Source organism: Urocampus carinirostris, chromosome 18, assembly GCF_059441175.1.
Source record: "Urocampus carinirostris isolate Australia breed hairy pipefish chromosome 18, RoL_Ucar_1.0, whole genome shotgun sequence".
Lineage (NCBI taxonomy): Eukaryota > Metazoa > Chordata > Actinopteri > Syngnathiformes > Syngnathidae > Urocampus > Urocampus carinirostris.
Genome location: NC_142366.1, coordinates 5551975 through 5565077, shown reverse-complemented (window position 1 = coordinate 5565077; position 13103 = coordinate 5551975). Strand labels below are relative to the sequence as shown.

The 13103-nt window shown below is 39.1% G+C and overlaps 1 protein-coding gene across 1 annotated transcript; it reads right to left on the bottom strand.

Annotated features, from left to right (window-relative positions):
- Positions 1-3767: 3767 nt before the first annotated feature.
- Positions 3768-11923, bottom strand: LOC148348183 (retinol dehydrogenase 12-like). The gene is made up of 5 exons (XM_088321932.1): positions 11772-11923; positions 10155-10259; positions 6898-7107; positions 4101-4293; positions 3768-4012 (listed from the first exon to the last, which is right to left on the bottom strand). Exons 1-5 carry the CDS (start codon positions 11911-11913, stop codon positions 3910-3912), a joined length of 753 nt encoding a protein of 250 aa, XP_088178058.1. The 5' UTR covers positions 11914-11923; the 3' UTR covers positions 3768-3909.
- Between the last annotated feature and the right edge of the window lie 1180 nt (positions 11924-13103).

Sequence of the window (13103 nt, the reverse complement as noted above, 5' to 3'; positions counted from 1 at the left end):
ACGCATTTTGTTTTTTGACCTGGGTTTTTGTTTTTTTTGTTTTATGTTTGAAATAAAGTTTCATTAATTCATTCAAAGTTTGGAAAAGGCTTGAATTTCTGGGTGAAGTGCTTGTAAATGCTTTCCCGGCAGTCTGACTCGCAAATCACTACTAATTCTAGTATTGGGGTTTTTTTGGGGGCAGGTAAAACCTTAACCTTAGTTCAAAGCAAAACCTTAACCTTTTAGTCAAGTCATGTTTATTTGTATAGCCCTTAATCACAAGGATTCTCCAAGGGCTGCACAGACCACAGATTATTGCAAACCACAGACTTATTATGACACCAGCCCCTGATCTGGAACCTACATGAGGGGAAGGAAAAACTCAAAAACTTTAACATGAGAAAAATAAAGAAAACTTGAGAAGCGGCCGCACATGAGGTAATCCCCCTTCCAGGATGACTAGGCTGCAATGAACGTTGAGAAAACAAATATTACACAGACACTGTCAACTTGAAATATAGGTTATTCATAAGCTATAGAAGTGTGTTTGAAGCCTAGATTTAACCAGTTCCACTGAGGTTGAAGATCGAATCTCAGAGGACAGAGCATTCCACAGCACCAGCGCCTGAATGAAGAACGCTCTCGAACCTGCGGATCTCTTATTGGCTCTTGGGATAACTAGTAGGCTCCGGACCGGAACCTAGGAGGAAATTAAATCTGAACATGTGAGGGAGCAAGTCCATGTTGGACTAACCTTATCTCAGAGTTTAACCTTTGTATTTGCACTGCCCTAACTATGGATGGAACTCACAACCTTGTAACTGTAATACAGACATCTTACCATTTGAGTTAACACTGTTTTACTTTCCATACATAACCCCAAACATAGCTCCAAACCCATGAATCTTAACCCACAAATGTGTATGTGGAAGACAGATATGGCAGCACTGGTAGCTTAATTGCTAAAATGCATGCATTAAATTTACAAAGTAATTGACTCGATCCCCAGTCAAGGCGGAAGAAGATCCATGAAAAGGGTTGTGTTGGAGTAACTAAAACCCTGACCATAGCACAGACTAACCTTAACCTTTGTATAGACCTGACTGTGGATTGAATGCACAACTGTGTTGTTTTTCTATTTTCTTAATCGAAATCCACTTGAATTAAATGACGTTGGCGCCGTCGCGAGCGGCAGCCTTTCCAGCAGCTCCCTGTTATCTCGCTCTTTTTGTGATTTATTGTTTTTATTGTTTGCTTCCATCTTCAGTGTTTTTGTCCCGTTTGACAACTACACTTTAGATTACTTTCTATGCTATGGATATGTGTTTTAACGCACAAAAATGTGTTTATTCGAGGAATCAACTGTGAATTTCCCTACGGGGATGAATAAAGTATCGATCGATCTTATATACACAATACATCGAGCACATGCATTTTCACGAACAATTAATTTCCGCCAAAATAGTATCCCGTTTGTGGTTGCGCTTTGCCAGCCACAAATAGCTCATTTCCTTAGGGAAATTCCATCAGTAATCAACCTTAATTTCTATAACTCTTCCAAGACATTTTGGTTTAGTTTGTTCATGTACAGTTTTACTCAGCAAATGAAAATACTTTGGGGAAAAAATGAAGAAAGATGGTGCTTTTTGGTCACTGAGTCTCTGAAGTTAGTATTCTTTCTTGTGCTCTGTAGCACTCCTTTTAGGTTGCACAATAGAGTAACATCTAGTAGCGAGATATTGTATTATATATTATATTATATTGTGAATTTCCCTGCGGGTATTAATAAAGTATCTATCTATCCATTAAAGCGTCCCTTTATAGAAATAGGTGGGCAAGCGATGGCCTGAGAAACATGTGGCCTGTCAGGCATTTACATCCGGCCTGCAAAATGAAAATGGTCAAAATATAGATAGATAGATAGATAGATACTTTATTCATCCCCGAAGGGAAATTCACTTTTCCAGCAGCATCCCTGAGCTGAGAACAATCGAAAATAACACGGGAGCTGCTGGAGTGGCTGCCATTCGTGACGGCGCCGGAGAAACGATTCAATTTGAATCATGTACAAACAAACAAACAATTGAATCATGTACAAGAAACGATTCAATTTGAATCATGTACAAACAACAAACAATTGAATCATGTGACAATACATATAATAGTAAATAAAGTTATAATAAAAATGGGTTTCTGGTTCCATCTTTTTGCTCATTGTCTCTTTGTGTATCTACTACAAAATTCTAAAACAGAAATATAAATACCACTACATACTACATTTCAAGTTTAGTGCTCCAAAAACAGGCACCTAATATTATTTTGCTTTCATTCTGTAAAAGTATACATTAAAAATACTTCAATCGTAATAGTCTAATACAAAAAACTACTACCTATCCATCCATCCATCCATTATCTGTACCGCTTATCCTCAGTAGGGTCACGAGGGTGCTGGAGCCCATTCCAGTTATCTCCGGGCAGTGGGAAGCGGACACCCTCAACTAGTTGCCAGCCAGTCGCAGGGCAAACAAACACACAACTCACTCTTTAGTTCACACCTTGGGACAATTTGGACCAGCCAATTAAATTGACATGCATATTTTTGGAATGTGGGAGGAAACCTGAGTGCCCGGAGGAAACCCACGCAGGCAACATGCAAATTCCACATAGGAAGGCTGGTAACTGGATTTGATCCCATGACCTCTGAACTGTGCCACAGACACGCTAACCACGCTGCAGCCTTGCCACCCTACTACTACATAAGCATCCATCCATCATCTGCACCGCTTATTATTATTATTATTATTATTATTATTATCCTCAGTAGGATCGTGAGGGTGCTGGAGCCCATCCAAGCTATCTTCGAGCAGTGGGCAGGGGACACCCTGAACTGGTTGCAAGCCAGTCGCAGGGCACACAGGGACAGACAACTCACTCGCTCAGTCACACCTAGGGCCAATTTGGACCGGCCAATTAACCAGACATGCATGTTTTTACAACACAAGTACTATAAAATAAATAACTACACACTAACAACTAAACAGTCTAAAATCTAGTGCTTTAAAAACAGGGACCTAATATACGATTTTGCCTTCATTCTAAAAAGAAAAAAAAAAAACTTTTGAAATACAACAAAAATACTACTACAGTAACACTACACTACTACAGCAGTATTACAAGAGAAATACTATACAAAAAAAACACAGTAATACAAAATTACTAACACAAACCAATCATTGCTATGGAAATACTAAGATACTACAGAAATACATCTGCAGAAACACTACAAAAAGTTATCCCTTGGAAATACCACAGAAATACTACTATGGAAATATTACAAAAATACCACAAATAGTAGTACTACATAAATACTATGGAAATAAGCCTGTAGAATTACTACAAATCAAAAACTAGAACCGTAGTAACACTACAAAACGACACGACTTAAAAATGACCGAACATTCTATTTTACTTAATATTTGAGTGTTTCAAAACCAATTTGATGAAACCAATTCATTAACAAGCAAATATAAAAAGTTAGAACATTTGGAGGTCTGCGTGTATTTCAATTTAAAAAAAGAAAACATTGGATCAGTCTCCAGCATCAGCCGCTTGGCTAACTTTTTTTTAACCTAATGTGGCCTGCGACTCCAAATACTTGCCCATATGTTCTTAAAAACAAACTTTTTAATGAATCAAATTTAAAAAACAACATTTGCAAAGAAAAGCATTTAAAGAGTGAATGATAATTCCTCAATCAAATCCACAAAGAAGCAATAATCAAAACATAACTTGTTCTTATATTTATTAATTCCATACAATAGATGCAAACAATCAGTGCAAAGTGGTAACAATACTCAGAGCAGCGATCTGACAATATTAAAAAGAAAAAAAAATGATTTGCTAGCGTATTTGTACGTTTTCTAGAAATTAATCCCAGGTGATGTTTAGCATACGACAGCTCAGCTCCCACAATTTTTGCGCCAGTTCTTCGTCCTCGCCGGCCGCCGAAGACTTTGCCGCTGCACAATCGCTGCAAGTAGATCGTAGGCGTTAGTTGGGACAGACCACGCTCACTTTGCAAAAAAAGGTATGCCTGGCCACGCCTACTTTGGACTCACCTGTAATAGCCGCCGCTTTCCTGTTCAAGCGCGGGCTCCACGGCGCAATAGAGGGTGGTGCGAGCCCCCTGTACCGACGTCTTGGTGAAGGGGCTTATAAGCTTCATAAAGAATTGCTGTGGCCCGTTCAGGTGGCGCCATAAATCTGTCTGGACCACGCCCGGATGCAGAGAGTACGCCGTCACGCCCGTACCTGCCCAAGATTGGTCAAGACGACAGTGTTCTGTTGTTAATAGGTAAAACACCTTTCAAAAACCAGGGTTGGCACACTTTTTTCATGGCCAAATTCAAGCAATTTGAAACGACTTTCAAAGTCAATTTTCCAATTTCTCCAGTACCATTCAAAGAAAGAATCCGGTGTTAATCATGTATTTTGCAAAAACAAACGCATCTGCGAGTTACATATGGGATTTTTAATCTTGCATGTTCATTTTTCAAGACATGATTTTTAGATCTTAAAGAGAATGCATTTCTTTACGACACAAATCTCTTCCTATGTAGGTTTTGGGTAAAAAAAAATAAAATACCGTAAATTCCCGACTATAAGCCGCTACTTTTCCCCCAAACTTTCAACCCTGCGGCTTATTCAGTGATGCGGCCAATTTATGTAATTTTTCTTACAGCCGCCAGCGACGCTCGAGTACAAAAGGTAAGATTTAGACCGGTGGAATATATGCGCCGAGGAAGACTGCAACTTCTTGGCTTGTGCATAAATTAAATTAACGTAAACATACCCTCATCATGCAAAATGCAAAAAGAAAGGCACATCAAAAAATCCACCATCACCAACGGGTTCCGAAAAGCCGGTCTGCTGCGTGACGGAGATGAGGGCACAGAATCAGGAGTGAATGAGAGTTTCAGCGACAGTGAGAGCGTGAGCGAGGCTGTGGGAGCGTGGGATGACAAAGTTTATATTCTTCAGTTCTAAGGAGGAAGATGAGGACGGTTTACCGTGATTTTTACAAGTACGGTATGTTTTTTTAACATACCCGTTTACTGTGTTTGCGAGCGTGTTGCTACCATTACTGCCCTGTAACAGGCACCGTTTGGGATGAAAGTTATATTATCATTAAAGCTTTGAAAACTCTCTCGGTGTACCGTCTTTGTAAATATGTGTAACCATGTATAATATGTATCTGCAACTGTATATTTTTGTTATGTATTTATTTTAGAGACTTATTCTGATGTTTGCACGGGCGAATGAAAAAGAAGGGGCGGAACAAACGCGGGGTGACGGGAAGTGGGATAAAGGTGAGACCTGTTTGTGGACGCGGCGGACAATATATATTTTCCCACCCTTACCTTTGGAAATATACACTTTTTTCCTTGGATTACTTTCAACGGGACCCGGACTCTGCAGGTCTGCATCAAACCTTAAGTACCGGTATTATTTTACGTTCATTTTGCCGGCTGTGATTTTTGGACTGTGTACTTTAATGAAGGACATTGCGTTTCAATCGCGGTCCTTAAAGTCGAGTTTGGGTGAATTTTGTGTTACAATTTTTAATGTGGGCGCATGCAGCTTATATACAGGTGCGGTTTGTGCAAGTACAAAATCGGTTTTCCTCTTAAAATGTGGTGGGTGCGGCTTATAAACGCTACCGTCATTTTTTGCATGGTCCATGATAAATGTCCATAATTGACACGTAATCCTGACACGAATACACATTTCATAGAGTCCTTTTACGGTGTAGCATGCACCTGTCCTCTTGGGCGCGACCAGTAGGTGGCGATGACGCTTCCTAGAACAGTGCCATACAATTGAATGCCAGCTGCTGTTCATGATGAGGGAAGGAGAAATGCAATGGCAACATTCAGCCGCCAGAGAGCAAAATCGGCGAAATTTTTAAGCAGACTGAATGAGAAACATGGCAACAATTTCAAGCATTTACGAGCACTTCAACCAAATTCAAGCACTTTAAGGCTTGAAAACACAATATTAAAAATTAAGAATTGAAGGATTTCAAGCACCTGTACGAACACTCTATTAGATCGAGATTCATTTAGATTAGAAAGATTTGCTATTAGTGGTACCCCAACGTTTATTTTCTTTCATCTGATTCGTCTGATGAATTGACAAAAAAAGAATTGGGTACGACCCGTAGGTGGGCCATGATGATGCATAAGACAATGCCATAAAAACGAATGACGCTGCCGCTAATTACAAGGGAAAAAGAAATGCAATGGCAAAGCTAAGCCACCAGAGAACAGTGTCAGCATCCTTTTAAAGCGGGCTTGTTGTGAAACAGGGCAACTATTTCAAGCTTTTACAAGCACAGATGTTGGCTAGGTTTTAAATGGACTTTTATACAAAATATGCATAAATAAAGTGCCAAACAGGACTGCGTGTTCAAGTTAAGGTTTTCAAAACAAGAGTCTGGCCAACCTTGCAGGGATTTACAAGGGGGTGCGTGAAGTTGGCAAGGTTTTAAATTTGGTTTCAAACAAAATCTTAATAAGTAAAGTGCCATAACAGGATTACGGTTTCAAGTTAGGGTTTTCAAAACAAAGGTCTGGCCAGCCATGCAGGCATTTGGCAAGGGAGCGCGTGAAGTTATCAAAATTTTAATTTGGGTTTCAGACAAAGTCTTTGTAAATAAAGTCTCAAAACAGGATAACGGTTTCAATTTAGCGTTTTCAAAAAAAAAAGTCTGGCCAAACTTGCAGGCTTTTAACAAGTGAGTGCGTGAAGTTGGCAAGGGTTTGAATTTGGTATCAAACAAAATCTTTGTAGATAAAGTGCCAAAACATGATTATGGTTTTCGGTTAGGGTTTTCAAAATAAGGGTCTGGCATACCTTGCAGGCGTTTAGCAAGGGAGCGCGTGAAAAGCACATTAGCCAGCTTGCTCTGCGCATAGGCTCGGTTCTTGTCATATGCACGTTCGCTATTGATGTCGTCCAAGTTGATGGAGCCCCAGGAGTGAGCCATGGAGGACACAGTCACCACTCTGGCCGGCGCTGAGCGCTTCAGGAGATCCAGCAAGAGGTACGTCAGCAGGAAGTGGCCTAAGAGGAAAGAAGTAGGGTTTCAAATCAGGAAAAAGGCTTCAAAAACATACTGGAATTTTGTCTTTACCGATTGAGGCAGGTTTTTTTTGTTCAGGTTCTAGTTTCAAAGATAGTTAAAATGTGAAATTGGGGGTTTAAGACAGGAGCAAGGTTTGCTGGAATTCTAAAATTACCAACGTATGGTTTTGTAGTTCAGGTTCTGGTTCAAAGATGGGATAGGATCGTCTTATTGGGGTTTTAAGTAGGGAGCAAGGGTACCAATAAGTGCTGGCAGTTTTACTTGGGGTATAGTCAGGTCTACAGTTTCAAATTTGCCAGGATAAGCCGTATACATCCGTGTCATGGTTTCAAAAAGCATTCCTAAATATAAATTAGCTTTCCAAAAATTCAGGTTTTTAAATTAAGGGGTTTAAGTTAGCCTTTAAACATGAGTATTTATCTCAGAGTAAGGTTTCAAGGAGAGAATAACGTTTCAAAGTAGGGTTTATAGAAAGGATAGAGCATTTATTGCTGGGTTTTGGTATCAAAGACGATCTAAATAGAATTATCTTTTAAAATAAATTGGGCTTTTTAATTAAAGTTTCAAATCAGCCGTTCAGGTATTGTGTTTCAGAATGCGGCTTCAGAGTGAGAATAATGCTTGTTAAGTTGGGTTCACAGCAAAGACAAGGAGTTTGTTGCTAGGTTATGGTTTCGAATTAGAATTTAGCTCCTAAAATATATTGGGGTTTTGGTTTATGGTTTCAAATTAGCCTTAAAACAAGGGTTGTCTTTTCATAGTAAGGTTTGAAGGAGATGATTATATTTCAAAGCTGGGTTTAAAATCAAGGAAAGGGGGTTTATTGTTGGGTGCTGTTTAAAAATAGTCTCTAAATACATTTTAGAATAATATTTAAGGGTTTTAAAGTAGGCTTTCAAATGTGTCTGAAAAACAAGCTCTTGTTTCATAATAATGATTCAAGGAGAAAATAACAATTTAAAGGTTCAAGCAAGTAAATTGTATTTTAAATGGGATTCAATAGGCAAAGAATAAGGTTTCAAATGGGTATGTGTATGACATATCAAAATGGTTGAAAGCCACTTGAGACTTCAGATGAACAAATACCTTGAATAGGGTCTCAAACCTAGGTTGAGTTCAGAAGCCAGTGTTTGTTAGATTCTCAAGACCAACTTAGTGTTCACTTACACCAAATTCATTTAAATCTGCGTACAATTAAAGCTTAAGTAGAAGTTTAGAAGTAGGGTTTGGAGTCAAGCCTGGCTTAGTGAAAGCGCCATTAAAAAATGTATTTGAGGGAAACCTTTTTGCGCATTCTAGCTAAAAATAAAGAGGTCGACCAATTGTCGGCACCGATATTTGGTAATTTGACGGATATCGTTATCGGCGCATTTATTTATTTGACGCGTCGATTACTGAGCACATTCATGAGCAACTACGGGCAGCACGGCGGCGCAGTGGTTAGCGCGTGTGTGGCACAGTTCTGAGGTCATGAGATCAATCCTCCTGTGAGGAGTTTGCATGTTCTCCCCGTGCTTGCGTGGGTTTCCCCCATGCGCTCCGGTTTCCCCCCACATTCCAAAAACATGCATGTCATTTGAATTGGCCGGTCCAAATTGTCCCTACGTCTGAATCGGCGATTGAGTTGTCTGTCTCTGTGTGCCCTGCGACTAGCTGGCAGCCAGTTCAGGGTATCCCCTGCCCACTGCCCGAAGATAGCAGGGATGGGCTCCAGCACCCCCACGACCCTACTGAGGATAAGTGGTGCGGATAATGGATGGATGCATGAGCAACTACCGAGCCTTTCTCTCCCTCTCCTGCCTTCTGTCTCTGAGGTTACCTAACTCGCTTCAGCTAGAACAACTGTTCTTTATCTGTATCATGTGTTTACTAAGAAATATTGATTGGTGTGATTAAAGCAAAAAAAGTAATGGTTATTCACACAGTATGATGAGTTTAAGACATGTTTATGCAAACGTCACCAACACTGAAGGCAACACAATGTAGCCAAACCCCAAAAATTCCCAACCACGACTAGTTGTACAGAAGTAGGCCTTATATAGTGTTCTATAGTAGCCTTAAGGTAATGCATGTTTATTGTGCGTAGTTGGTAACTGATTGTCTTATTAGAGCACCATTGTTTCATTGGATTTCCCCTTGTAGTCAAATGTTTGAATTTAATTTAAAATCTGACTCCCCTGACTACTATTTACAAAGTAAAACACACTTTAAACCTATTGTCAGGGTTGGGTAGGGTTACTTTAACTTGATTACTTTCAATTACTTTTGGATTACTCCAATACCAAATATGCTAATAAAAGACAAAAGAAACTAATTATGAATACAATTACTAAATTTTGTGCAGGCTTGGGGAGTAACGGAATACATGGAACGGCAAAAATGATGTTGGCAAGCTGTTTAGATTTTCATTTTATTTCCGTCGCATTTTATGTTAGTTTTGCCGGAGATCAAAGAGATCAAAGCCAGGAGAGAAAGCTTACCACATGTTGTCTAACCCTGCCTATTGTGTTGTGTGGCTTTGGGAGACTACAGAGGAATACCACACTTGGTCGTGTGAAAGTGAAAAATTAGTCATGTTAGTTGTGTTGAAATTCTCATTTGTTTACTGTAAAATGTTTCAGAGCACTATTATAGTTTTGTTTGAATTACTAACAAATATCCTTTGTTTCTTTTTGTATTAATACAAATTTCTTACGTCAATTTTTAGCTTTTACAGCAAATGAATATCGGCTCCAAATATCAGTTATCGGCCTCCTCTTTATACAAATAATCTGTATCGGCCCTAAAAAAAAACAAATCGGTCAATCCTTCAGGTAAAAAAATATGACGCAAGCGGAAAGGAATCAAGTTATAGAAGCCTTGGACAAAGTCCCACACTGTTGTGCAACCTAATAATGTGATAGAGATATGCTAAAATTCTAAATTTAATCTTAAATGATGTAACTGGCTGATTGTTACCTTCCAACATTTTGTGGCTGTTCTGACTTTCATGTCATCATTTACAAACAATTTTGTTGACGTTTACCAAAGTGATTGACGCCGATCTGCATCTCAAAACCGTCGGCAGTTTTGCCGTAGGGACACACCATCACACCGGCGTTGTTGATCAAGATATTCAGCTGGGACTCCCCTAAAATTACAAATAGAAATCAGGCGTAAAAGGGGATCAGCTGTTCAAGATCAGTTGGAAACAGAGGGTGCCACCAGACTGTACTTGCCTAAGACACACCACAGGTGCCCCTATGACCCTAGGAGTTAAGAGATCTATCACTAAAATACAGAAAACAAATATTGGGCTATGTCGGCCTGTATCATGTTTCAGTGATCTGCAGGAGGCACCAGACACACTTGCATCCATTCACCTTGGGGATATTGCACAAAACCAAGATAAGGAGATATCCCTGGATATATTTGGTTATTTTGGCTAAATTTAGTCGCAAGTAACCCTAAAACCAACCAAAATCCCAACCCTAATCCTAACTCTAAACCTAATGCTTGCTTGGCCCCCTAATCTTGAAGGTGTGCTGGCTTAACTGGCAATCGAACCCAAAACCCTGTGTGTGAAAGTTACAGATCTTACCTGCTGAGCTACCAAAGATGTGAATTGGCCAAGGCAATTTTTAGTTCCAACCAAAACCCCAAATCCAACCAAAACCCCAACTCGGGCATAACATGGGTCAAGGGCTAAATAGGTGAAAAGGGTGAGGAGGAAAATATGTTCCGGTCGACCCAAACTGATTGTGTGATCTGCAGGAGGGATGGGCACCAGGCTGTACTTGCCAATGACACACGACAGGAAACGGTGCTCATATGACCCTATTGGGTAAGGAATCAAACCAAATAATAATAAAAAAAAAAATCATGCTTTATGATATCTGGATTTTTTTTTTAGATTATCTCTCACAGTGGCCATGCACCTACGATGAAAATTTCAGACCCCTCCATGATTTCTAAGTGGGAGAAATATCAAAATAGTGGGGTGTTCAAATACTCATTTCCTTTCCCGTATATATTTGTAGTAGTCTGTTCAGCTCTTTGAGACTTCTTGTGATAAAGAGCTATACAAATAAACTTGACTATATGAAGGATCGAAAATAAAAATGAAAAAAAAAAAAAATCATGAAATGGATATGAAATAAAAATGTACTTATTATCATTAACAATTGTAGTAAACATTGTTCAAAAGGTTATAAGGCAAAGAGCCCCAGAATGAACAGGTAATAAAACCTTTTAAAGATTAAAAAGGACAATATTTAAATGGGCATATAGTTGCCTTTGTTGCATTGGCCGGGATCAAACCTGCATTGCAACCAAAAATGCTTCCACTCAAGCACTGAAGGCAAATACAAATTGAATCTAGTGTTGGGCACTAGAGTAAGATTGATGAATGGAAGTCTGCAAATACAGCTTTGAGGGGGACAGCTTTGGTGACATACAGTGGACATATTTAAAACTGCCGCTAATTTGATTGACGTTGCTCCCCCATTCAAAAAGATTTCTGCTCATATCACCACAATTCACTTAGGTCACCCACTTAGACATCAGAACAGCAAATTTTGCAAAAAAGCTGAGATTTTCAGGCCTGATTAAGTATAAAGATAAGCGAATGGGAATCAGTATGCATCCCCGGGGGCCGACTGACCTGTGTTGATGGCCTCCGCAAACTCTCGGATGGATTTGCTGTCGGCGAGGTCCAGTTTCATGCACACAACGTTCTCGTTGAGGGAGCGATCCTTCACCTCTTTGATGGCCGTCTGCGCTTTCTCCATGTCCCTGCACGCCATGATCACTCTGGCCCCTGGTGCACACAAAATATATGTGTGAAGTAGCAAGAAAACAATTCCAACATATTTTTAGGATTTACAGTGGCTTGCGAAACTATTCGGCCCCCTCGAACTTTGTGACCTTTTGCCACATTTCAGACTTCAAACATTAAGATATAAACCTGTAATTTATTGTGAACCATCAACAAGAAGTGGGACACAATCATGAAGGGGAACACACTATTGGATATTTTTTTTTTAACAAATAAACGAAAAAGTAGGCATGATTGTGTCCCACTTATTGTTGATGCTTCACAAGAAATAATAGTTTTATATCTTCATGTTTGAAGTCTGAAATGTGGCAAAAGGTCACAAAGTTCAAGGAGGCCAAATAGTTTTGCAAGCCACTGTATATAAAAACGCATTTCGAAAAGAGTCAAAGATTTTTGAATTTTAATACATTCATCCAGCCGAATTTACACAAGGGCGCCCTCACAAAAAAAGCACATTGAATTGTTTCTTAAATGTAAACTTTTTTTATGAAACAAAATTTCAATTGCTTTGACTGTCACAATTTAGATTACTTATTAAAAAAATGGAAAAAGTAAAAAAAAAAAAATATGCTTTTGGTCAGGTTGTTCAGTTGAATTATTAAACAATGGCGTAATCTAGTGTCGATGTGACAAAGTCACAATTTAGATGATAAAAAAACGGATGAGGTAAAATATTTGTGCATCTTGATTAGGTTGTTTGGGCCAATTAATGTATTGGAGGAGTGCACACTATGTTTTTATCGTTTTTCGTATTAGTCAAACAAAATTTTATTCAAAATTCGACTATTCACAACTTGGGTGTTAAAAGAATGGAAGAGGTCAAAGATTTGTGCATTTGATGAAATTGTCCAGTTGAACTATTACACAAGAACGCCATCTAGCGGTGACGTCAAGTCAAATCATTTTTATTTGTTTGGCCCTTAATCACTGAGTCTCAAAGGGCTTCACAGGTTATTACACAGACTATATTTCGTAACAAACTAAGTGTTTAACTAAATAAATAACTTCATATTAAGGGTTCATACAACAACATTTTAATCACAACTTAGATGCTTAAAAATCGGGAAAGGCCAAAAATTTGTGCATTTTGATTAGGTCGAACTGTTACACAAGCGCGTCCTCTAGTGGCAACCTTACGAAATGAACAAGTTAAAAGTC

Bases quoted from the DNA above. Each gene is read 5' to 3' on its own strand.
- LOC148348183 (XM_088321932.1), bottom strand. From the start codon at position 11,913: ATGGCGTGCAGGGACATGGAGAAAGCGCAGACGGCCATCAAAGAGGTG. The intron at 7,108-10,154 runs GTAAACGTCAAC...CTTTCCTCTTAG, and splicing joins GATCGGCGTCAATCACTTTG to GCCACTTCCTGCTGACGTAC. The intron at 4,294-6,897 runs GTATGCCAGACC...AATCTTGGGCAG, and splicing joins CCTTGCTAAACGCCTGCAAG to GTACGGGCGTGACGGCGTAC.